Source organism: Rhinatrema bivittatum, chromosome 4, assembly GCF_901001135.1.
Source record: "Rhinatrema bivittatum chromosome 4, aRhiBiv1.1, whole genome shotgun sequence".
Taxonomy (NCBI): Eukaryota; Metazoa; Chordata; class Amphibia; order Gymnophiona; family Rhinatrematidae; genus Rhinatrema; species Rhinatrema bivittatum.
Window position 1 is genome coordinate 113189475 of NC_042618.1, and position 27566 is coordinate 113217040.

The 27566-nt window shown below is 42.8% G+C and overlaps 1 protein-coding gene across 2 annotated transcripts in view; it reads right to left on the minus strand.

The window, feature by feature from the left end:
* STARD9 (StAR related lipid transfer domain containing 9) overlaps positions 1-27566 on the minus strand; it is a 432822-nt gene that overhangs the window by 240922 nt on the left and 164334 nt on the right. For both annotated transcript variants that reach the window (XR_003856299.1, XM_029598695.1), the window contains exons 4-10: positions 26491-26607; positions 20118-20150; positions 19965-20026; positions 19129-19241; positions 1801-1870; positions 941-1013; positions 66-133 (exon numbers count right to left, since the gene is read on the minus strand). Coding sequence is in view for 1 of the 2 variants with exons in the window: in XM_029598695.1 (XP_029454555.1) it covers positions 66-133; positions 941-1013; positions 1801-1870; positions 19129-19241; positions 19965-20026; positions 20118-20150; positions 26491-26607 (536 nt within the window). In the remaining variant the exon portion in view is untranslated. The remainder of the gene's footprint in view (positions 1-65; positions 134-940; positions 1014-1800; positions 1871-19128; positions 19242-19964; positions 20027-20117; positions 20151-26490; positions 26608-27566) is intronic.

Sequence of the window (27566 nt, forward strand, 5' to 3'; positions counted from 1 at the left end):
CATAAATCAATGAAAAGCAGTATTATTAACACACATTATTTTAAAAAATCAACAGATAACATTACCTTCCTGCGAGGTCCACCAAATTGATTTTGCTAGCAATTTCAGATGGAAAAGTGTTCTCCAATATAGCCTAGAAAATAAAAAGGCATTTGAAAAAACTGTCCCATCAAAGCGCACACTTCTTAAAAACTTGAACATTGCCATGACACCTTCTGTGAACAGATGGAAAAAATGACTGTGTGGCAATTTGTTTGAACTTTTTAGTGTAGATCAAACATGTTTATTAATTGCTTCTCGTCTCTTGGATTCTAGTATACGTTTTTAGAATATAAAAACGGGGTTAACATCTGAGAACATATTAGAAATCTATTATCAGTTTCAACTGTATAACATTGCCTACCACAGAAATGCAACATCCAAAAACAAAATTAACTGTGGATGAGGAAATCAAATAAAAATTGGAGAGGAAGATTAACGTATAACTCAGTCCACAACAATAATGATATAAAACTAAGGGAGGGGGAGCAATTTTTAAAGTTCCTAGGTAGCTTGCAGGTCTGGAGGCACTTTAGCTTGCAGACCCACAGATATAATCTTCAAAGGGAAATTCCCTGTGGAGTCTCCCTTTAAAAATCTGGAGTCAACAGGGCGCATGGATAATTTAAAGCAGTTGTAAAGTATGCACAGTAAAGTGCATGCAGGGATCTCAAAGTGACATTCTCGCTGACTTTGCCTTCTTCTTCACCTGTCCCCTTGTTCCTGTGGCAAAAGGTAAGCATACATATTTTCAGCAATTGAGAAAGGGCAATTTTAAGCTTGGAGAAGTTAACCGGGTAACTACTCAGTTACCTGGGCAAACTCCTTTGAAAACTGTCCTCCTCATTCGTTTCTTTTTTTTTTTCCAAAAGTAAAACGAGAAAAAAATAAAAGTTCTAACCTGTGTGTACTGAATGGTGAAGATTGCATGAGATCTACTGCTTGCATCATGTATGTGTGTTGCTGCCGTAATTCTACACAGACGGGAGCATGAAAAATTCCATTTGGTTAATACAAATGCAAATATTTTACAGTTCACAATTTAGGGGGAAATTTTCAAAAGGGTTTCTGGAGTAAACAATTGTTTAATACAGGATAAAAACCTTTTAAAATAGCACCCTCCCCGCTATGTAGGGAAAAATACATACACAGGCTGCAGTGTTTTTTTCCCTGCAGGGAAAAAGAGCAGTACTGGCAGTGGAGTGAGGACTGCCACCGTAAAGTATGCACAGGGGTTTCATTCTGAAATCCCCAAATGTTCTTTTCACCGTTCGTTTTGCACCTGCAAAGTACATGGGGGAAAAAGAATTCCTGTAGCACCTGCCTACCATGCAATTTTCAAAGGGAAATTCCATGGGAAGTTTACCTTTGAAAACTGGCTTGTAGGCCCACAATTATTCTCAGGCCTGCAAGCACAGCAGGTAGTATGAAAATTTCCATCTTAATATTTCACAAGTCAGATGTAATAGCTGCAACATGGCTGAGCAATAAAAGATTAATTTTTACATACATTCAAGGACACTTTGTCATGAATATCTTTAGCTTAACTTTAGGAAACAACTGCCAATCAGAATAAAAAAAACAAAGCTTGGTATATAATTAAAGGTCTTAAGATGTTGAATTTGACCCTAAATAAACATTTAAAATATATAAAAAATATCATAACTAAAATTATGGATGTATTTCATTAACAGTACAAACTTTCATCAATGAATACTTATGAAACCAGATGTTCTGCACATGAAAGCATCAAATAATTACCTGTTAGCTAGTCCCTCCTCCAGGAATTCTACCACTTGCTTGTAGTCGTTAACTATATGTTGCGATAAACCTATTATTGGTTACAAAAATGAAATTAATTAATTTAAAATGGGTCTTGGCCTAGGCCAATGGATAGAATGTACTGTTTTGGTTTGGGGGTTTTTTTTCGGGGGGAGGGGGGGGTTAGCATCCCAAACTGTGACCCCTGGCTAAAAACTGTTACTGCAATGACTGGGCTATATGATTTTTTTAAAAATAGGGTTTAAGCACACGCAGTTGCAAACGAAGGCTCATTTAAAATAAGAAGAAGATGCTGGTTTTAAATGAGTTGGAAACTCGGAGACTGAGGAAACTACCAGACCAAAAAAAATGAACTAGTGGATTTTAAAAGCGCTACAAACACCTTAGTTGAGAGATACACATGTAACTTGGCCTGGCACGTCCTGCACAGATTTCAAAAACTGCATGAGCACGCACATATTTCCTGGTATGCACACAAATTACAAAGTTTTGAAAATGGGTGGGCGGAGTCTGTTACATGAAGCGTGCGCATAAGTGTTTATGCGCACAAGCACGTGCAGGGTTACCACCACGTAACTTTACTTCTGCTATGGACAGGGTGTAAGTAATAAAATAACAGAAACTAGGCTAGTCAGCAGGATTTTAAGGATCGGGACTAATAGGGTAAAAGGGAGGCAAGTTAGCTAGGGGGTTTAAGAAGTCCTCTCCTTTACTGGGAATGAACTGAGAAAACAGGCAATTGTGTTGGTGCACATATCTACTAAAATCTCCCCCCACTTACATGTTCAAGGCGGCATTTGCATGTGTCAATATAAAATTGTGCACACGAACACGTATATAGCCAAATTTTATAACATGCACAAGTATACACACATATAGGTGCATATGCTATAAAATCACCATGAGCAGGCAAACACGTGCACATGTGCGCACATGCACAGGTCTTAAAATTCATTTATAAGAGTTTACATTTAATATAATTTGATAACACCTTTCAAAAATAACCAAAGCAGTTTACAATCAATACCAATAATATATTCCATTATCACAATGCCATCATATAACATAACCATCAATTATACATAAAACAATGAAAATCAAGATACATCATAATTATAAATACAGCAAATGGCAGTTCTATATTTCATCACTTACTAAATTCCAAACCTGAAAGAATTTTTTTTTAATTTTGATCTTTAGCACTTCAGGTACTGTAGGTGACTATGGAACCCTCCATGGCATCACTTCAAATGCCTTTGATATGCTGTTATAAACATATATTCTTGCTGCTAAATTATTTTTCTGATTTAAAAGCACTTTAACATAGCAAATATAGGCCTGGATTTATCAAAATGCGGTAAGTACCGCATGCGATAGCAAAAGGGGCGTGTTTTATGCTAATATAGCATTTATCGCAATTTGCGCTAATTACCTGTGCAAAGAGCTAAGTTAGCACAAATTGCAAAACCCTTTTCAGATTCTGCGATAAGTGCCAACCTGTTGTATTTCCTGCATTCAACCACTAGGGGACCATTGTTAATGGTCCCAGACATGAGAGAGAGAGCGAGAGAGAGCGAGAGAGAATGGCCATAATATCATTGCCCATAGGTAGGTATTTGTATCCCTATGGTAGGCCACCTAGTAACTCGAGGTGGGGTTTAGGTAAGAGTGTAGGGGGTTAGGGGCCACTTTGACATTGTACATGGCACCTACGAACAGAACAGTGTTCTCTTGTGAAGATTTGATGGCCTTCGGAGTGAGGAAACTCACTCCAAGATGAGATTTGGGCAAGGTTCTCTCAACCTAGCTTGATGTTACCCAGGTAGAGAGTCCATCAAGCTAGGTTGAGAGAACCTTGCCCAAATCTCATCTTGGAGTGAGTTTCCTCACTCCAAAGGTCATCAAATCTTCATGAGACCACTGTTCTGTTTGTAGGTGTTATGTACAATGTCAAAGTGGCCCCTAACCCCCTACACTCTTACCTAATCCCCACCTCGAGTTACTAGGTGGGCCAACCATAGGGATACAAATACCTACCTATGGGAATGACATTATGGCCAGGTTCGCTCTCTCACTCTCTCTCATGACCCATCAATTCACCTGAAATAGGCCTTACGGGAGACATTGCAAAGGGCAATGAAACCTTACCGCACGATCACAGCAGCAATCACACAGCCTAACGCAATTCAAAGAGGTGTAGTTAAAATCGGCATTACGGCTGTGCGATAGCTCTTCGCAGACAGGCTAACCCAGCCCACTCTCCACCCCTAACTCCTCCTATTTTTCAAATTTGCATCGCACCATACGATATGGTGCGATCGCATGCGTTAAACACGTTTTCGCGTGCGGTAAGGGCCTATCTCATGCGTTAAAGGCCTATCGCATGTGTTAATGGGGCTTTTCACATGCGATAAGCCCTTAACGCATGCGAAAATGCCTTATCGCATTTTGATAAATGACCCCCATAGTAACATAGTAATGACGGCAAGAACAATTTAATGAGAGAAAAACTTTCAGAGTAATCCCTTTCTCAAAATGGAGTGGAATAGCCACCAAGACAGAACCTTTGAGCTCTTCCATAATATAGATGCAAACCTTTAAATTTTGTATGGCTTGATTCCTCTGAGACATCAAAGTACACTGGGTGGACCTTATTTGAAGAATTGCCAAAAGAGTCACAGTCACCACAGATGCTATCAGGCCTAGCAATTTGAACATGGACTAAACTGTTCTCTGTGGATTCTGAATTTTTTTTTTTTAATTCTTTATTTTCAATTTTTGAAATTAACCCAAGAAAAAACCTTGCACAGAAAATTTGATGTCTTTTTACACAGAAAGGAAAATTAGTAACATTAAAGAAATTAATAAAATACATTTCTTATTACATTTCATATTCCATTACATATGTATTATCCATACATCTAAGTAAATAATAAGAAAAAAAAGTGGGAGGTGAAAATAGAGCGATTAATTTTTCTTGTAGTTTTCTTTTTACTTTTGGTAGACTCACCGAACAGTGCTGATACCAATTCCCTTTTCATTTTTATGCCGGTCCTGTTGTGGTTTCTTCTGGGGACTGTGCAGCTAAGAATGCTCTTAATAGCTCAGGTTCCAGAAATATATAGTTATTATTCAAATACCTAATATGTTGTGCTGGAGGTAAACCCTTGACCTGGCGCAGGATTGGTACAGCCCTCTGGGGGGACCCAGAGGGCGCCTGCCACCAGGAGGCGGAGCACACAAGGATACAGAGGATAGCTGGAACTTCACCAATAACAGTCCAGGGGCTCCACGGGTTGAGCCCTTGGATTCCCGGACTGCCTGGGCTTAGGTGGGCCTCTGGGGATCTCCCAGAGAGATGATGGAGAGGTGTGCCCATGAAGAGTAGAGATGTGTGGCTGACGGTGAACAGACGAGCTAGACTGGAACAGAGAGTACTGGAGACCTCGGGTACGAGGTAGGAACTGAAGGTCCTCCAGGCAGAGTAGGCAGCGCCTAGTGGTCTAGCTCGAGGAAGGCCACAGGCAGCGTCAAAGCAGGCGGACCTGGTGGCCACAGGAGAAGCGAAGAGAGTGTCCGAATGGAGCGCAAGGGTCAAAGCCAGGATATCCGTCCAAGGAGGGGCAGCCAAAGCAAAGGTCAGTTCCAGGTATCATTCCAAGCGTGGTCAGGGGCAAGCGAAGGTCAATTCCAGGTATCAGTCCAAGAGTAGTGAGAGTCAAGCCGAGGTCAGTACTGGGTATCAGTCCAAGAAAGTTACAACCTGGGTTGCGGAACGTGGAACAAGATTCAGGAACAGGCACTGGAACACAGGAAGAACCACGGGAACACAGGAGCAAACGCAGGAACACTATAACAAGGACAGGAACACAGGAACAGGCGCAGGAACACTGGAACAAGCATAGGAACACAGGAATACTGGAACAAGCCCAGGAACACAGGAATACTGGAACAAGCCCAGGAACACAGGACAAAGCAGAGAAACACAGGAAAACTGGAACAAGCAGAGGAACGCAGGAACGAGGAAGGCAACTAGCTCACACAATGGTGACGACCCGTTTGCCAAGGCGAGGAACTGGGGAAAGGGCCGTGCCTTAAGTAGTTGATTCAGGTGACGTCATCCCCGTGCGTCGCGGAGTGAGTTCCGCCACAGACCCTTTAAAGGGCCGCAGGATCCGCACGCCTAGGGGCGTGGTCCCAGCAAGGGAGGACACCAAGGGCCTGCGAGACAGTTGCAGGGCAGCCTGGGAGGTTGAGGGCCTGGACGGAGCAGGAGACGCTGACAAGGAGCGCCGGGGATGGCAGCGACTGGCTGCGGCTGCGGGAGAAGCTGAACCAGGGCGTGTTGGAACGCAAGCGAGGTGAGCAGGGCTGTGCTCGGTGGGGCTGCGGACGGAGCGCACAGCATAATACATGCTTTACAGGGGTATTTTAATATAAACCTAGCTCCTAGCTTAATTTCATCTGGATGCATCAATAAGAATTATTTTCGCTGAATTTGCGTAATTTTAATAACGTCAGGAAACCATAAAACAAAATTTGTCTATTTCTGAAAAACAATCTCATTACATGATTACGTTCTCATAGAAAAACAAAGGAGACTAGTAATGGTTTTCTTAGTTTTACTCCTAATTGCAAGGACGACTCCACTATGGGCCTCATTTTCTAAAGTATCGCAGGCCTGCGATACTCTAGAAAATCACGCTAATGGGGGGCGAGGGAGGTCGAAACGGGGGGGGGGGGGGGCGGTCCTGCACTAGCCGGCAGCGATCGCACCACCGCAGTGCGATCACTGCTGGTTTCACACCCAATAGCGCCACCATGAAAGGTGGCGCTATTGGGCGTGAAATAGGACGCGAAAAGGCTCCTTACCTTTTCGCCGTCCGCGCCTTCTTTGCAGAGTTGGCCCCGGTGACGCCCCGACTCCTCCTCTTCCGGGGCCGACTCCGCCCCATATCGCTAGCGCACGCTTGCGCTGATAGCGCTAGCGTTGGAAAATGAGGCCCTATATTTGTTAAGTCCAAAGAGGGATTTTGTTCTTCCACCTGATTAGCCTGCTGCAGGTAATACGCTTTAACAATAACCGGTAATGCAGCTTCAGGAATTTTCAATATCTGTTTCATATATGTCTTAAACAGTTCTAAAGGAGAAATTGATCTTATCACCGGAAAGTTTAGAATTCTAAGATTGAGAATTCTTTAAGGGCGCACAATCACCTCCAGTCTTTTGCATGCAATTCTTTCCGATTCAATAAATTTTTGTTGTTTAATTTCCAATGAAGAAATCCTCTTATCCGCATCTTCTGCTTTCTTGTTAAAGCATGATATTAGATTATTGTTCAACATTGTTTGATTTTTGGTATCTAATGTAGCTTGTGATAACATTTTTATAGAGCTTTCAATCTATTTTAACACAGTCCAGATTCCATCCAAAGTAATTGTTTCAGGCCTGGTTGATATAGCACACACCGTAAGAGCTCTCAGCTGATCCTCTCCCTCCCCCAAAACAGTGTCCCCACTCAAGCTTGTACAGATGGAAATTCAGCAGCTTTTGGTGCTACTGGTGTGGAAGTCATTGCAGTTCTCTCCAGACCTCCTGGGATAGGTTCTCCCCACAACTGCAATTCGTTGATCTCTCCCAGGACTCCATCTTGGCTGGCACAGCTGCTTTGATCCCGGGCCATTGCCATGGCCATTCCTGCTTCCACCGAAGCTGGGCTAGATGAAACACTGTTCCCAGGGTGAGCAGGCTTTCGCGGCACACTGGGGCTGAGAGTGACATCTAAGGTCAAGGGAGATGGCTTGCGCTCCTCAGCCGTTCCCCCAGCGACCTGGTTCTCTGGCATAGAGGTTTCAGCTGCTGTAAAGAATCCGAAGATTTGAGGCTGTCGAGGGTCTGCCGCGGGTGAGTCAATATTCTCACCTCTTAGCCTACTCTTCCTTTTAGTACGAGTCATCGTTAGATAGAAGAAAATACTAAAAATTAGAAGAAACAAGAAAGCCTCTTCTCCGGCATTCTTAATCAGACCTGTGCTTCGGTGGCCATCTTGCCCCTCCCAACCTGACTCTGAATTTTTTATTCCACTGCATAGGTTCTTTGGATGATAAACTATGGCCTAAATCACATCTAGCAAAGTCCCAATAAACTCAAGACTTAGGTGACTGGTTCAAGATGAATTGTAGTAATTGATATATATAAATACATAAAGGAATAATTATTTAGAATACAAATTTACAAAAATGCCATTTTATTACAAAAATGAATAAACATCCAAAATATTAAATATCACATATGTATATATCTCAACAATCATCTGCAAATTTGATTATCTCACTCGTATTTCTTATAAATGATCTGGAAAGAAATACAAGTGACGTAATCAAATTTGCAGATGATACAAAATTTTTCAGAGTAGTTAAATCACAAGCAGATTGTGATAAATTGCAGGAAGACCTTGTGATACTGGAAAATTGGGCATCCAAATGGCAGATGAAATTTAATGTGGATAAGTGCAAGGTGATGCATATGAGGAAAAATAACCCATGCTATAGTTACACAATGTTGGGTTCCATATTAGGTGCTACAACCCAAGAAAGAGATCTAGGCGTCATAGTGGATAACACATTGAAATCGTCGGTTCAGTATGCTGCGGCAGTCAAAAAAGCAAACAGAATGTTGGGAATTATTAGAAAGGGAATGGTGAATAAAACGGAAAATGTCATAATGCCTCTGTATCGCTCCATGGTGAGACCGCACCTTGAATACTGTGTACAATTCTGGTCGCCGCATCTCAAAAAAGATATAATTGCGATGGAGAAGGTACAGAGAAGGGCTACCAAAATGATAAAGGGAATGGAACAGCTCCCCTATGAGGAAAGACTAAAGAGGTTAAGACTTTTCAGCTTGGAGAAGAGACGGCTGAGGGGGAATATGATAGAGATGTTTAAAATTATGAGAGGTCTAGAACGGGTAGATGTGAATCGGTTATTTACTCTTTCGGATAATAGAAAGACTAGGGGGCACTCCATGAAGTTAGCATGCAGCACATTTAAAACTAATCGGAGAAAGTTCTTTTTTACTCAACGCACAATTAAACTCTGGAATTTGTTGCCAGAGGATGTGGTTAGTGCAGTTAGTATACCTGTGTTTAAAAAAGGATTGGATGAGTTCTTGGAGGAGAAGTCCATTACCTGCTATTAGGTTCACTTAGAGAATAGCCACTGCCATTAGCAATGGTAACATGGAATGGACTTAGCTTTTGGGTACTTGCCAGGTTCTTATGGCCTGGATTGGCCACTGTTGGAAACAGGATGCTGGGCTTGATGGACCCTTGGTCTGACCCAGTATGGCATTTTCTTATGTTCTTATGTTCATGTATGCTATACATACCTCACAATAATTTACATATAAAGTCACAGGAATAGAAATGATCATCACCCACCATCACTTCATTCATACACAACACACAAACTCATACGTAAAAATCAATCCATGTTACTGCATATACAACATTAGTATGACTTATATTTAATAGAGAGCAAAAGGTGAAGGTGAATCACCTGAAGAAGCCAAAGTGGCAAAACAGCAGGGCCCATTTTCAGGATTAAAGTGATTAAAAAGGGATTAAAAATTATAATATTGCATTTATGTAACTAGAAATTTAACAGGTGTATGTTGTTCATTTAAGAGTAATAACATGGAGTGATTTTTAAGTATGAGTTTGTATGTTGTATATGAATGACGTGATGGTGGGCGATGATCATTTCCATTCTTATGATTTTATATGTAAAATATTCTGAGATTATGTGTAGCATATGTGATTGTTGAGATATATACATATGTGATTTTTGTATTTTGGATGTTTATTAATTTTTGTAATAAAATGGCATTTTTGTAAATTTGTATTCAAAAGTAATTATTCCTTTATATATTTATATATATCATCAGGATCAGAAATTATATGTACACTCTGACTTATTATTGTACTTTGTAGTAACTGATGATAAATTCTAGTAATTCCAAACTCAGTGATTTGCATTGATTTGTTTGCCCCTAACTGAGACATATTCTTGATCAGCTGATTGTTTGGGAAGGAAAGCATATAAAGCCCAGTTTGCATAAATAAACCACAAAAATAGCTAGGCATTTGGTGAAAACTTGTGGAGTAGATGCTAGGCAACATCATTCAAGGCAGGTCAGTGGTGTTAGTAGTAGAGAGATCATGTCTCTTTCCTGCTGCTGAGTTGTGAGGTGAGATTATAGAGGGGTGTAAATTACTCCAGGGATCTTCCTTGGAGGTGGTGGGAAGGGAAAGAAGGAGGCATCAAAGGATCATTGTATCTGTGGAATGAAGCAGGATGAGAGGGGATGCTTAAGTTATTGGGGTTCAGGCAGAAGGAGAGGATCGCAGCTTGGAGGGAAGTGGTGTATAAAGTTTTATGGTTCATGAAAAAAGGGATCACAGCTCAAGCAATCTGGGGTGACCACTAGCTCCAAACATAGGGATAGCAACTCACCCTCACCCGGCCCCGAGCCGACCAACATGCGACCATCGGACCGCCCCACCTGCGCACATCACTTCCGGTCCTGGAGGACCTTTAAAAGTAGGAAACAGGTCTCTGGCGTCTTGTGCCGAAGGAGCGCGACTAAGGGGCCTGCCTCTTAGTATGCCCCTTTGTGCTGCTCCTTCCTGCTGCTCCAATCCAGACCACAAATCAAATAATCGACAACGGAGAAAGAATATCTAAACCTACATAGATCAGTCACAACTAAAAGCAAGTTATTGTCTATTTTTACTCTCTCTTCCCTCTCTCCCATCAGCTGGGACTTGCCACCTCTACACCTTATACTCTTCCTCCTCCCCTCAGGGCACCTCGCCCCTCAGACTCGCCCTCTCCCCCAATCCTCCTAAACAATACTGCCTCTCAACAATTTCCTGCTATAACATCAAACACCACCTATCAACTAACATACAATAGACACCCACATCTTTAAAACATGCAGACTCATCCAATACCCATACTCAAACACTATCATCCCAAACATAATGCATGCCACCTCACCCACCCCTGCGCACTCTCCAGATCACTAGTACCTATTACCCTTACCCCACTCACTCAACTCATCGGCCTCACAACCTTCACTCTCCTTCTTTTCAACTCTCAATCAATAGTCAAAAAAGCACCCATTCTCAACGATATCCTGCTGGACGAAAATCCTGATATATGTGCCATAACCGAGACATGGCTCAAGGAAACTGACACAGTACTACTAAACCAGCTCCCAACAACACACATGACTTATTCTCCATACCAAGACCTAAAAAAAAAAAAAAAAGAGGCAGATGTCTCCTACTCGCTGCAAAAAAAAACTTGAAACTATTACCCCAATCTATCAAACCCCCCCCCCAATTCAAAATTGGGTTATTCAAATCTACAACCCTTCAAATTTGCTTAGTATACTCCCCCCCAGGTCTTCTAGAAAGAAATGCACCCCCCCCTTATCAAATTCATAACCAAAAATATAGCCATAGACTCCCCTGCCATCATCCTAGGAGACTTTAATCTCCACATAGATGCAACACAACTCTCACCCACCTGTGACTTTTCCTGACTTCCCTCAACGCGATGGGCCTCAAACAAATTATAACAAAAACTACACACAAAGCAGGCCATTCTCTAGATTTAATCTTTACAAACTCCCAAATCCTACCTGACACTCCCTCATGTCACCTGTCCCCTGGTCTGACCATTTCCTCATCAGAACAACCTGCTCTATAAAAATCACCTCCACTTCCTATTATGGTATCAAAGGATTGTTAACATACTTTATATAAATAGAGAAAATGTCAGCAGATAAGGATAAGACCATCTATTGTGTCCATACCTGATGCAATATCACACAACCTACCCATTCTCAAACTTCACCTTCCCATTCAAAGATCTTCTGCACTTAACACATGCTTTCTTGAACTGTTACTGTGTAAGCCTCCACCACCTCCATTGTGAAATTGTAACATGCACTCCCTGCCCTCTCTGTGAAAATGTATTTCTTATGTTACTTCTGAATTTATCCCCTTTCAACCTATCATGACTTTCTGTTCTAGAACCTCCTGTTGCGATCCCGGGACGGCCCCGGGATCGGCACTTACCCCGCCGCGGTCCCGTTTCTGTCTCCCGCGCCCCGGGGCTGCAGGGACCCCGGCCGCAGCATCCCCAGCGCGTGGTCAGCTCTCCCGGGCCTGCAGGGCCCTCAGGCACCGCACCTCGGCCTCTCCCTCGCTGCCGGCGTTCCCCGCGGTTGGCTCCGCCCCCCTAGGCCCGCGCGCGCGTCCCTGCCCTGCATTTAAAGGGCCCAGCGCGGGAAAGGCTCAAATCAGCCCTGGATGACGTCAGACGCTGCAGGGCTACTTAAGCCCTGCAGCTGCAGCCATTCCCTGCCTTGCAACGAGGTTCCCAGGTATTCCTGTCTCCAGTTGCTGCGTTCCTGTGTCGTCTGGCTTCTGCTTGACTTCTGACCCCGGATCGGCTTACGTTGACTCTTTGGCTTCTGACCCCGGACCGGCTTACATTGATTCCCTGGCTTCTGACCCCGGACCGGTTTATGTTGACTCTTTGGCTCCTGACCTCGGACTGGCTTACGGTGATCCCTTGGTTCCTGACTCTGGACTGGCGAGCGACAACCCTCCGGCACTCATCCTTGGACTCCATCTGACTCGGCCCCCGCGGGCCCTCCTAAGTCCCAGCGGCCGGGTTCCTACGGGCTCCTCCTGGGGGAACTCCGGCTTCCAGGGTGAATCTCCTAAGTCCCAGCGGCCGAACTCCTACGAGCTCCTCTCGGGGGAGGATCGGCTTCCAGGGCGAAGATCTTCCCACCACTGCGCCAGCTCCATCGTCTCATCCTTCCTCGCCAAAGCCCTAGGTCACATAGGGCTTCCAGAGTCCCTCCTTCGGCCATCCACGAGTCTGTTCTTGCCGCCTCCCGGTCGGGACCACTGCTGCAACCTCCTTCAGCAACTCATCCTTCGGTTCCGATCGGCCCAAGGGTCCACGAATCCAACACCTCCTTTCCACTGAAAAATGCTTACTTCTTGTGCACTATAAATGCATTTCAGATATTTGAAAATCTATCATATTTCCTCCCCCACCCCCAACTCCGTCTACTCTTCTAGGTTCTACATAGTTAGGCCTTTTAAGTCATTTCATATGGCTTACAGTGCAAACTGTAGCATTCTGGTAGCTCTTCTCTGCATTGCTTCTACTCTGGCTATATCCTTTAGAAATACATCTTCTAGAATTAGAAAACCTCCAGATGAGGTAAGGCTCATTTGGATTTCTCTACCGCAAACTATATATTTTTTGCCTTATATCTTAGTTGCTGGATGTTTAGCCCTCTTGGAGTTTTCTTAGATCACTCCTCATTCTATTCTATCTGGGGTGTCCACCCTGTTACAGATCTTTGTATTATCTGCAAAAAGATAAATCTTTTCTACCAACCCTTCTGTAATATCACTTATGTACATAGTTTAACCATACGTATAAGCAATTTCTCTGGTCTTCATTCAAAACGCAATGCATATGTTGTCATAATCTAAATTGTTTTCATTTTTTAATAACTCTCAGAAGCACAAGCATTTTACCATCTGTTTAGAAATCCCAAGACACTGAATCATAAACATACAATCTGTTCTATTCATGCAGGGTCAAAACAGCATTTTAATGCTATCACATGGCTCATGAGGACAACTGAAAGAAATACTATTGCTATTTTCAATCCTCAAATTCAGTACATTAAAATGTGACAGTCATCTTGCCAGCATATCGCCTCTGACCGAGAGGGGAACAAGAGCATTTTCAAACTATTAGTTCTATATTAATCTTGAACAATGATGGTCTTCAAGGTAAAAATAGTCACGCAGAATTCATCATTGTGCAAAAAAGAGCTAAGGAAGGCATGAAGAGTCACAATCACATGGCTTAAAAAAGGTGAGCTAACCAACAGCTAAATGCTACAAGCAAAGAAAACAGCAGAAGGTGGATAAACCCTCCATTACATATGAGAGAGAGGGGATCAAGAAAGAAAACGTTTCTTCTAATAGAAGCCACAATCCATTGAGGCAGTATGCCTAAGAGAAAATGTACTCTCTCTCTGAAAATACAGGAGAACTTTTAGAACCTGCCACAGCTTTAGCTGACAATAAGATCATTTGCTCAAGAAGAAAAGCACTGCTAAGCAGTGAGATAATGCTAGTAATGCATCAAATTATATAACCTGTAACTCCAGGATCTGTAAGGGACTAAATCTATGTAAATAAAGTGGACTTATGTTTTTTTCCAATGGTTCTCAAAGAAGGAAAACCAATCAGATTCATTAGAAACAACACAGGAAAAGAGAAAAAAGTGCTGCTATCCATTAGCAACAGCTTCAGACAAGAGGAAATCCAAGGACCTGCACTCATTCTCACTTTTGAATATACTAAACCTGAACTACATTAAAAATAGCCTTTTAGGATGTCCTGTGGCTCAGGTCACAGTGCTTCTTGCTGTAGCATGGGGGATCCAAGTTCAAATCCTTCATCCAACAGAACCAGTCTATTTATTTATTTATTTATTTTATTTATTTTAATATACCGATGCTCAAGACTAAGTCTTATCATACCGGTTTACAGTAGAACAAGGGGAAACCATTTAACACAGAGAAAGAAAGGAAGTTACAATAAACAGGGAGTGTAGAACATGGCCGTTAAGGGAGAAAGAGATAGATTAACGTAGCTCAACTAGAGAGGTACTGTAAGCAGCAGAAAACAATTGATTAAATAGCATAACACATTTGATTAAACATAAGGTGCTGATTTAGCAGGTTATTTAAATAAGCAATTCTAGCATAACTGTTACTTTGGGTAAGGAGCAGGGGAGGCAACTGCAACCGGAGGGGGCGAGGGAGGGCAGGGACCCGGAATGGGGCGGGGGGCAGGAGGGAGGTGGTTAAAGATTAGGGGAGGGAGGTAATAAGGTAGAGGTGTGAGAGACATTGCTAGTTGTTGATGGTTCCTTCAGCGGTATGCTTGAGAGAACAGCCAGGTTTCAGTTTCTTTCTGAAGGAAAGATGGCATTGTTCCAGGCGTAGATCCGGGGGTAGTGAATTCCAATGATGCGGTCCTGCGGTGGACAGTGCCCGTTTTTGAATGGAGTTGTGAATAGAGGATTTGTTTGGGGGAGCCTGGAGAGATCCTTTGTATGCGGATCTAATTGGTCTTGAGGAAGAATGGAGTTCGAGAGGGATGGTGAGTTGGAGTGAGGATTGCTGATAGATGGTTTTATGAATGATGGTCAGTGTTTTGAATAGTATTCTGTAGTGGATGGGGTAGCCAGTGTAGGTTTTTTTAGTAACGGTTTGATGTGGTCCTTACGACGAGAGTTTGTAAGGATCCTGGCTGCGGCGTTCTGCAGCATTTGTAGCGGTTTAGTGGATGAGGCGGGGAGGCCAAGTAGTAGTGCGTTGCAGTAGTCAATCTGAAAACAGTATGGCTTGAAGGACTAAACGGTAGTCATGAAAGTGTAGGAGAGGTCTTAGCTGTTTTAGTACATGTAGCTTATAGAAGCATTCTTTTGTGGTGGTATTAATGAACTTTTTGAAGTTCATTCTAGTGTCTAGAGTGGCACCAAGGTCTCTTACCAGGCTTACTAGTGGTGTGATTGAGTTGCTGGCGAGGGGGTTATTATCGCTGGGAGAGATGACAAGGAGTTAAATAAATAAAAATAAACAGAAAAATAAACAATGTAAGAATTGGGCATTATATACAAAGGAGGAAAGAGGGCAATTGTAAATTTTCAAAAAATAGATCAATCAATTTCTAAATTTAAATCATGAGGGGACATTGTGTTTAAATGATGTTTCCATTTTTTTGATGCTGTTACAGATAACGTAAATAGTCTCTACCCTTGGTATAAGGAGTGCAGATTTCTATGACAAGAAAACCAGAGGTTTTCAGGGGATTGGTGTTCACTGGCCTAGTGTGCTACTAGGGGCACATTTTCTTTCACAAGGCATAGACAAGAACTATGTTCATAAATGCGGGTATGGATCATATGTGTAGTCTTCCTGACATATAGCAAGGAACAAGGACGTCTTTGTAAATGACGCCTTTGATGGAACAATCAGATAAGACATGTAGGTGATGAGATTGTCTCAAAGCAGAATGGGTAAACATCGACAGTGTGAGCGGGCTTTACAGGGACCGCATGCTGTATATTCAGAAAAGTGGCTGGAGTTGATATGCAGTGACTGGTATTCAGAGGAGGTGAGTAAATTGTGGAGACTGCATCCTCTGTGAAATGCAAAGCGCAATCGCTTCTGAGAAGAAGGTATCAGATTTAGGAAAGCCCAGTGGCTGCGTATAATGTTACCTTGTGAGCAACAAGCAGCAGAATAGGGACGTACACAGGTCTGATTCTGCTGGAGTATTCTTTAGAAATAGCTGGTCACGATTAACATATAGGGGCGGATTTTAAGAGCCCTGCTCGCCTAAATCCGCCTAAATCCGGGCAGATTTAGGCGAGCAGGGCCCTGCGCGCCAGTGCGCCTATGTTCAATAGGCCTACCGGCGCCCGCAGACCCCGGGACTTGCGTAAGTCCCGGGGTTTTCAGAGGGGGGCGTGTCGAGGGGGCGGGCCCGATCCGCGCTGCGTTTTCGGGGCGGGACGTAGCGTTTCGGGGGTGGGCCTGGGGGCATGGTTACGGCCCGGGGCGGTCCGGGGGCATGGCCGCGCCCAGGACGCGTCCCGGCGCGCTAGCGGCCCGCTGGCGCGCGGGGATTTACGTCTCCCTCCGGGAGGCGTAAATCCCCAGACAAAGGTAAGGGGGGGGTTTAGACAGACAGGGCGGGTGGGTTAGGTAGGGGAAGGGAGGGGAAGGTGAGGGGAGGGAACGGAGGTAGGCTGCGCGGCTTGGCGCGCGCTGGCTATACGGAATCGATAGCCTTGCGCGCGCCGATCCCGGATTTTAGCGGCTATGCGCGTATCTACTAAAATCCAGCGTACTTTTGTTTGCGCCTGATGCGCCAACAAAAGTACGCCAAATCGTGCTATTTGAAAATCTACCCCACAATGTACATTTGAAAGTGTGTTTAATGACCCGATAGGGATAGCCCCGCTGGAGAAAATTACTAAACATGTTATAAGCCTGTAATAGGAATTTGGAACAATCTTCTTAAATGAAAAAATTGCCCACTGGGATTTTATCCAGTAGAGGACATGGGTGACAATTGAAATACGAAAGAAGAATATGTTTATCAGTTGGTTTTTTTTTTTTAATATGGTGGTAAAAAAGAACCTGTTCTAATAGAAACCAAAATATCAAGGAAAGAAACTTCTTGTTGGTGAATATATGCAGAAAATTGTAAATGAGAATTACATGTGGTAGGCTAAGCAAGGAATAAATAAAATTGAATGTCAATCCCAGACCATGAAAACATCAATAATATATCTATATGATGAGAGAATGAATTGCAAAAAGGTGATTTATTCCTTGATTGGCTTATTTATTTATTTATTTATTTTTAATTTTTATATACCGACCTTCTTGCATAAAATGCAAATCAGGCCGGTTTACATTGCAAACTGAACAAGCAGGAAATATAATTCCTTAGTCGGATACATAGAACATCTAGAATTAAAAATGTAAAAGCAAACTTTTTAGACAGCTTAATAGAGGTTAATTAAATAACAAACATAACTAAACTTATTTTACACAAAGCACGAAAGTTAGCACGAAGGGGAGCACAAAGGGGAAAGCGTCTTTTACCGGCTCTGCCGTTAGCATGATGATGTCATTTTGTGGGCGGGTCTCATTCTCTCTGAGGACTCCCTCCGTTGTCAGTTTCAGTTTCATGGCGATTCTTTTTCATTTTTTTTTATGTTTGTTTCAGCCCGGGATTGTCTCTCAGGGCACCCGATGCTAGTGGGCTGCCCCTCACCCTCGCTGCCCAATGGAACGGCGTCTTTTACCGGCTCTGCCGTTAGCATGATGATGTCATTTTGTGGGCGGGTCTCATTCTCTCTGAGGACTCCCTCCATTGTCAGTTTCAGTTTCATGGCGATTCTTTTTCATTTTTTTTTTATGTTTGTTTCAGTACCTTATAAGGTAAGGTTGTTTGGAGTTTGTTATTTTGAAGAGTATAGACTTCATAATTGTTCAATATACTATTATTTGCCTGTTTGGATGCCCCCATTGATTGTACTCTTTTGCTTGTAGATTTGGTCCTTCCCGATACAGTTTACAAAACACAGTCCATGTTTGGGGACCGTGAAATCAGTTGCAAATACCACTGATATTACTATGAAGCTATTAAATGATTAACTTATAAACTGCTAAAATTATGTGTGGACAGTGAAATCAGTTGCCACATATCATGATCCTCTATTTACTAGTGATTTGGCCTCCCACCTTTCCATTATACATAGTTATGATCACTATCATACGACTGATCCTCCAAGAATACTGGAAAGATTCTGTAAAATATAGATTATTACAGTTAAGGAAAATCTGACAATGGATTTTACAAACAAATCCCAACTTTATTATTCTATATGGGTGCCTTTCTCACCAAGATGTTTTTTCCAATCTGGAAATTTTGTGGATTCTTCACACTTATTAAGGCATTAGCCATATGAGTTTCCCCAGACTTAATTCTGGGTCACTCATTGCTTGAAGTTAATGGTTTGATATTCTTTTACATTTATTTTATTTATTTATCCTTATTTGTTACTTGCCAAATGCTGAATAATTCAGGTAAGATCAAGCAAAATAATTAAAAACTAATCAAATGGCAATAAAAATTATCATAACACCAACAATCCATGAAGCTACAAAAACAGAACAAACCAAAATACATAAAATAATATCCATAACAAAATTAAAACAGAAAAATCCATTATGATCATTTTGTGTTCATCATGACTGTTTTTTTGTGAAAAAATAAAGCCATTTACTTTTTGTAAAGTGGCCTAACAAGCTACATGGGGAAAACAGTTCAAATGGGTACATAATATTTTGAAACAAGTCCCACAAAACAAAGAAAATACATGTTACATTCTCATTTTGATGTATAGAACACTCTTTTCAACCTCCAAAACTTTCTGAGTAAGCAAAATTGAAATATCCTTTTAAATTGAAATTGTAATATTTAAACCCAATATGAACACAAAATGATAGGAGTTGTTTATTTACCTCTGCTGCTGCCTTCTTACATCATATTGTACACAATGGCTGCATAGGCACTAACATATGATCTTAGATGAAGAAACTCACCTTGTACATATGGGCCTTTCTCAGGATGTTCTCGTACTCTAAGAGTATAAGGTTTCTTCCGGTCTGATTGCTTTAATAAATCTCTGACTCGCTCATTATAGATTTCAAGAAAACTGAGGGAAAGAGGACATTTTTAAAAACCTTGCTCTTTTCTTAGACAGCTGTTATACAGCAGAAAGATCTTTAAACATACCAGATTTACACTGCAACAATGCTTGTATTCTTCACCATCAACATTTCATGCAGATATATAATCTCAGATGTAGCTGCAGCTGACAGATCAGATGGAGGCATGAAAAAGTAGATATCATTTATCGATACCTACATAACCTTAAGGTATTTTTAACATCCTTTGCAAGGCCTCTCTCTTCCTAACTGTTCTTGGCCACATCTCATTAATAAACAATCATACATGGCCTCAACTATTCAAACAATTTTCTCCCACTCCTGTCCTCAAGGACATATCGGGCAGACACTTTCTGTGGCAGAAAAAGCTGAAACAGCTCCTATGGCAGGGGTGGCCAATTTTGGTCCTAGAACCATCTACATGTCATTTTCAAGATATCCACAATGAATATGCATGAGATGTATTTGCATATAATGCAGGCAGCACATGCAAATGTATCTCAGGTATATTCATTGTGAATATCCTGAAAATCAGACCTGTTTGTGGCTCTTGAGAATCAGAGGTGATCATACCTGTCCTAACATTTATTCCAGTAGTATGCATCTTGTAGGTGCAGTCACAAAAAAAGTACTTCTAATTTTTTATTAATTTAAAAAAAACTCTAAAAATAAACATATGCAAGAATAATTATCCAAAAAGCTACTCTCACCTGACTTCTATTCTACATGATGCTGGACTTCCTGAATAATCGTGGTTTCTTGCAAACAGTCCCTGGGGAAACCAAACAATTTTGGTTTTATTTTTTAACAGCAAAAGCAAGAGAAATAAATACACTGATCAAAACAAATTTTAAATTAAGTACCTCACATATTCTTGGTGTCAGACCAACAGATGCCTTAAAAACACAACAAAAGAGAAAACAGAAAGATAAACAGGAAAATCCAAAAAATTACAGGATACTTTATAGCAAGAATAAAAAGTAAATATCTGAGCAGATTGAAGGGGGCAGAACCAAGATGGCTGCACGGTAACGCTGCTTGGCGTTAGCTCCGTGGTTTTTCAGAACCTGCGATATTTCTTGCCTCGATGGGTAGGAAGCGAAAGCCGAGGGGGGAGCCTTACCCTGCAGTTCACCCAACAACGCCTCTTACCGGACCCATGGATGCTCATGTCCAGCGTGGAGGAAGAGTAGCGGAAGCCCAGCCACTGGAGAGAGGAGGAGGGGAAGAGGAGCTCCCCTCTCTCCCTGGCTCGTTATCTCCTCTCAGTCCCGCTGAGGGAACTCCACCTAGGAACCCTGCTGCAGAGAGAAGCACTGCCGGGGCGGCAGGAGCGATGCAGGACCAAAGTGTCGAAGCACCGAGCCTGGCAGGGACCGCCGGAGGTGCAAGTCTAACAGGGAGCCCAGTTCCATCGGGGCTGCCAGGTGCAGGAGGAAACATTTTGAACGGACAGACCAGAGTTCAAGTGGAGAATATTGACCAGATTTTGACTGTGGTAAGACCTACCATTTTCTCACTGGAGACTAACTGGGAATCTAATTTGATATGTTTCTTGTAAAGCCAGGGGCACTGTTTCCCGTCCCGCGGCATTATTGTTGTTACCTGTAAACCGGACTGATTTGTTTCCCAACAAGAATTTCGGTATATAAAAATCCTAAATAAATAAATAAATAAATAAATAAATAAATAAATCTATTATGGAGATGAAGACTTCTATATTATGGGTTCTGCAACCATTGAGTAAAAATGTAAAAGAGTTAGAAGAAAAAGTTGGGGCATTGGCTCAAACTACTTCTAATTTGGAACAGCAAATTATCATAAATAGAGATCAAATAAAAGGGCTCCAACAGGTGCAGACCTCGATGATAAAAGATAAGAAAAATATGGCTGTTAAAATTGAGAACTTGGGGAACCAATTGAAAAATCGTAATTTGAGATTTTTAAATTTCCTGCAAATACCACTGAGTTCGCCTAGAGAGATTTTTAAGAGATATATTCGGGAAGTTCTGCAAATTGAAGTCAGCAATGCCACCTCTTTCAAAGATATTCTATCTACCAAGAGCGAGAAATTTAATGGGACAGAGAGTGGCCCCTGTTCCAGAAACACAGAGAGGGGATTCCCCTTTGGATATCTTGGCTATCTTACAGACGTCAGATACCGAACAAGCAATTCCTGCAACTTTGATAGTAACATTGGCGTTGGAGCCTGATAAAGAGTGGTTGCTTAGGATGTGTTTAAGGTGTAGAAATGTGGTATTCCTTGGTTGCAGGGTTAGAGTATTCCCCGATGTCTCCAAGGATACTCAAAAAAGGAGGAAAGCTTTCCTCCTTATGAAATCTCAAGTGTTGGCAGTTGGGGGAGTACTTTTCCTAAAATGTCCTTGCAAATGCATAGTCAAATATGAGAGCAATACATATATATTCTTTGAACCCCCTCAACTGACTCAATTTTTGATTGGGAAAACTCCAATTACATCTGGAGAACCCGGTATAAATGCTTCAAGTCTCTCCTAAAGTAAAGTTGTTCCTCCGCAGTTACTGTGCATTTACTTTGATGTCTAATTGAATTTCATTAGAGGTTGTGTATTTCCCCCCTCTATATTCTGTGGATTTTAATATTAGAGAATAAGTCTGTATAAGATTACCTAAAATGTTTTCTTTTCTTTTTATGATAATATGGGATTATTCTCTGTATTTTCCTTACAAGATGTCATCTTGTTAATTATGTTAAAAATTAATAAATAAATAAAAAGTAAATATCTAATCCTATTCTTTTAGCAACAGGCCTTTTTTTCAGATCAGGAAAGCTGGCTTTTCCTCACTGTTTGCAAAGATATTGTTTAATTAGTTGGTGTCTAACGTAATACCAAGATAATCAAACAGAGTGTAATGGCCAGATCCCAAATAGTTATATTTCAAAACAATGATTTTTCCAGTTGTGATGTGGTAAATTTCATAGCTGTGTATACTAAGCACTTGCTGGTAATTCTGTAGCAGTCTGTTTAAATTTTAAGGCTGTTAAACAAATAAGCTATTTGGTGCAAATAGTTTTGCCATGAAAATTTATGTGCATACTTTTTAAAACCAGAAAGGATGCATGTAAATGAAAAACCTCACACACTGAAACACCTCTCCCAAATACCGGTAAAAGCACACACACACACACACACAGGTCTTATGTGCACACTTTTACCCACATTATCAGGTGGTCAATTTTATGAAAGGACATTTCTGTGGGTAAAACACTGCTTTACCTGCAGAAATGACATTTAAAATTGCCCTGAAAGAAGGTAACATTTTGAAACAGCCTCTATAAGACTAAAATCTTAGCCCGAATTTTCAAAGCAGATTTATGCAAATAACTCTGCTTTGAAAATTCATGTGTCTCCAGCACACGTGTCAACATACACACACAGCTATAACTCTGTGCATATAGATTTATGCACATACTTTTGAAATTCAAGTAAATCCTTTCCCTGTCCCAATTTCACTTCTTGGAACGCCTCTTGTGAGTGAACATAATAATCATTGAAAACCCATAGCATAAACCTGATCACCTGGAGCTGCAGGAAATTGATTTGGCAACAGTTTTCCTAGGCAGACCAGAGACCCTGGATGCTACATGAGTTCCCCAGCCCAGGGTGGACACATCCATGATTAGGACAATTTGGGTAGGACGACTTCAGAATGAAATCCCCAATTCCAGAATTGAAAGTACTCGCCACCAGGATAAAGAGACCCTGAGAGCGAGGTGATTCGGATGCGATTCTGGAGGTTCTGAATGGCTTGGTGCCATTGTGACCTCAAGGTCCATTGTGCTCTGTGCATATGTAATTGTGTCAAGGGAGTGACATGGACAGATGTGGCCATATGGCCCAACAACCTCAATATGTGCCAGGCTGATACCTGATGGCTCGCTGAATCTCTGCCGCGATTGACATCAAAGTGACGGCACTTTGACGAGGCAGGGAGGCCTTGGCCTGAGCAGTGTCTATCAGGGCTCCAATTGAAGTGACAGGCTGAGATGGGACTTTGGGTAGTTGATGACGAACCCTAGTGATTCTACCACCCGGATGGTCAAGCACATTGACCTGACGGCCCCTGCCTAAGATGTACTCTTGACCAGCCAATCATCCAGATAAGGGAAAACATACACCCCCAGCCTCAAAGGGTGCGCCACCATCACGGCCAGGCATTTTGTGAAGACCTGTGGGGCTGACGTTAGTCTGAACGGCTATATCTGAAACTGGAAGTGCTGTTTTCCCACTGCGAATCGGAGATACTTCCGATGACTGGAGAATATCTCGATGTGAGGGTATACATCTTTCAGATCGAGGGTGCATAGCCAGTCCCCTTTTTGTAAAAGGAGGATCAAGGTGCCCAGGGAAATCATCTTGAACTTTTCTTTTTTGACAAATCTGTTCAAGACCCTTAGATCTAGGTTGGGATAGATTCGTCCTGTTTTCTTTGGAATCAGGAAGTACCTGGAGTAAAATCCCTGCCCTCTTTGCCCTGGTGGAACAGGCTCAACAGCTCTGGCCATTAAGAAGGAGGAGAGATCCATCAGTAGTGCCTCCTAATGCGCTACCAGCCCCCAAAACAGGTTCAGAGGGCAATCTGGTGGGGCACCCAATAGGTTCAATTGCTACCCTTGACAAATGATGGAAAGAACCCACTGGTTTGAGGTTACACTGGTCCACTGATTAGAAAGCCTGTCCCTGACAGGTGGATCCATCATCCTGAGTATAAGGGTCTGGACTACTCTCCCTATGATCCAGTCAAAATCCAGTCCGTGGTCTTGACTAAGGTGCTGGTTGGGCCTTGGGGGCTCTCTACTGCATGGGATGGCTGTGGGAGCCATAATGCTATTGACAGGAGCAAAAGGGCAGAGTATAGTACTTCTTCTGGTGGAAGGAAAGACTTATTCTGCCCCAATCTCACTGACCTCCTAGCAGAGGAGGACAGGTCTGGAGTGCTCTTGGAGAGTTGTTGGTGGATTTCATGGTGGTCCTGGAGCTGGGCCACCGCATCCCTCACCCTGTCTCTGAAGAGATTCTTCCCAGTACATAGCTTGTCCACAAGTCTTTCCTGTACCTCTGGTCAGAGATCCAAGGCCTGCAGTCATGCCATTCTGCGGGCACTTATTCCCGCAGTAGAGACCCTCGGGGCCGTTTCGAAAACATTGTAGGTTGTGCGGACCTCGTGTTTTCTGCATTCTAAGCCCTTTTGCACCAGCAACATGAGTGTGTCCTGTGGCTGAGGCAACTGCTCGGTCACCTCCTGCAGCTGTTTCCAGATGTCCCGCGAATACTGGCTCATGTAGAGCTAGTAGGAAGCTAGACAGGCAATGAGCATAGCCGCCTGAAACCCCTTCCTCCCAAGAGCGTCCATCATTCTGTGATCCTTTCCTGGGGGCACCGAGGAATGAGTCAGACTACTTGTCTCTTTTGAGAGCAGATTTGACTACCACCGATTGGTGGGGAAGCTGTTGCTTATCGAATCCGGAAGCCTTCTGGAGGAGGTATACCCCATCTGCCTTCTTGTTTATGGGAGGCACTATGAGGGGGTGTGCCCACATCCACAGCAGGGATCTCGTGTACTGGGACCACCATGATTTCCTTAGAAGGCTCCATGAACTGGAGGATTTCAAAGCTTTTGTGCCTGGCAATCTCCTCCATCAACAACTAAAATAGGTTGGCTTCTGCCATCGCTCCCACAAAATCTGTTAAGGTCAAGTCCTCAGGCGGAGAATTCCTTCACTCCTCTGAAGGAGAGGGGTCTGAGGGGAGAACCTCAGAGTCATTGGTAGAGGACTCCATGGTGTCATTCCCCCGAGGGTCATATGGGCCCTCATCCTCACTGAAAGCAACAGTGCCAGCTCCAGTGCCCTCAGTGCCATTGGACCGATGTCCTACAATGCCAGCTCAACCACCAGTTGAACTCGCCACTCGAGCTCCTCCTCAAACATTGCCGATATCAACACCAACTGGGAGGAAGGAGGAGTGGCTAGATCCTCTTCAGAACCAAGAGGGGGATTGGTGACTGGCACCAGGACTGGTATAGACCATCACAGACCTCTGGAACCAATGAAGGATTGGCATTCCTCACCACGGGGTTGCTTTTGGGCATCACAGCATGAGCTGGCGCATCCCCTTGCCCAGCACCATGCACTGACAAAGACCAATGCTGATGCTTCTTCGGCTTCCTTTGATGCTCTGCATGGTCTTTCCCTGGGATCGAGACCGAAGACGAAGAACCCAACATCCTCGGCCTGAGGAGCCAGACGATGGCCAGGCTCCAGCATTCCTATCTGCTGCCAGCACAGATGGAACAGATAGTCTCACTGATCTTGATGACGCTGTCTCTATCAGTGCAACTCCATGGTCCTTCGATGCTAATGCTGCTGATGCCAATGGCTCCGTTTTTTTCCATCTTGCCGAGACAAAGATGACATCCTTTAGGGATCATCAAGGAGCATTTGCGGCAACCCCAGACTTCATGTGATGCCCCCAGGCAGAGGACACATTCATCATGGGGGTCCGTGATGGACATGATCCTCGGGCACAGAAGGCATCGCTTAAACCGGGACGTGGCCATGAAGGGATGAAATAAAAGGGAAGAAATACCAAACTCTATGACAACGGGCTTCGATAGCAGGTGAGCACCGAAGCACCACCATCATATGGAAACAAATGCGAAAGAAAACTTACCAGGAAGCATCAAAAACCCTGACTAAAAACACTATGGGGTAGCACCGAGAGAGACTCAGCGTCGAACGCAAAAAACCCAAGGAAAATTAACAGTTTCCAGAGGCTAAAATAGCCAAAATGGGCTCACTCACACCACGATGCTGCAGCTCCGCGGAAAGAGAGAGGCTGGAGAGGGACCCCGCGTGAACGTGAGGTATAGGGCATGCAGGTTATGCTCAGTGTGCCAAGTCAAAGTTCTAGAAATTTTGACATAAGTTTTCCATGTCAGGGTTCCATCTGATGATGTCACAAATGTGTGAGGACTACCATCCTGCTTGTCCTCGGAGAATTGTTATTTACATGATCATAGTCTTATTTATAACATATTTATGCTGAGTCATGTATAAGGCTCACTATCACATTTTCAAAACTTTCTCTCTTATAAACCTACAGAAGGGGTGAGATGTTCAGGAATGATCACCCAACAAGAGAACTTATTTCACAGACATCTGAAAAAGTGAATAAAATGGAAGATATCACTCACTGGAGTTCCCATCATGGTATAAGTTTTTCCAGAACCAGTCTGTCCATAAGCAAAGAGGCAGACATTGTATCCTTTGATAGCCCCAGACAGCACCGATGTACCAAGGTCCTGATACACCTAAACAGATATACAGAAAATATACTAATTAAGCAGTGAACCCTCTGCATTTTTGTCAAGATCCCACCAGAAATTCAACATTTTCTTCACAAGTATTACCAAATGGTCTCTTGAGAGCTGTGCTAAGTGTTATTTTAAAATAGACTTCTGGAGATAAAAATTACTTTCTAAAAGGAAGACTGTGTTTGCTTTCAGAATGTAAATATTTCAAAAATTAATCATTTAAACATCAATACAGAGCCTGCAACTGCAGCAGAGGAACTCAAAATGCCAGGGCTGCCACATCTTTAAAGGGCCATACAGCCTAACATGACTCCCCTCACCCCAAAAATAGTAAAAATGTTACCAGGGTCTTACTAGCCCTCCCTGCCTACCTCAGGACCATCATTCAAGATAGTCTCCACACACACACAAAAAAAAAAGTTTAAAAAAAAAGGATAACGGGCACTGGTGCGGTGAAGTCTTGCCCCAAACCCCTCCCCATGATTTCAAATTTTTCCCACCCAGTCCAAAATACCCACCCCTTTATGTAAATCCTCCCACCTCCCAAAAATCATCCTGGTAGCTTAGTAGTCCCCACCCCTGTTCCACCCTAAACTCTGCCCTTTAAAATGGTCTTTGGTATCAATGGAGGGCCCAGGGCACCCCTATCCCCAGGCCCAGTCAGCACCATCTTCCAAAAAGTGTCGACTGCCCCATAACATCTGGAAATGTCTGAGAAGCTTCAGAATCATTGATGACACTTCTTGAGTAAACAATCAAAGTTAGAACTTTCAAAAATTCAGAACTAAGTCAGAGTTGGGTCAAATTTATGATAAATCAGATCCTTCACCCAAGTGTAGTGAACCTAATGAAAGTATAGTGCTGAGAACATGGAAAAAAGTTCAGTTCTCCTACAAACCATTCACTTGGTGAGCTCTATGAAAAAGGGGAAAATGTATTAAGATCCAGTTTTACTA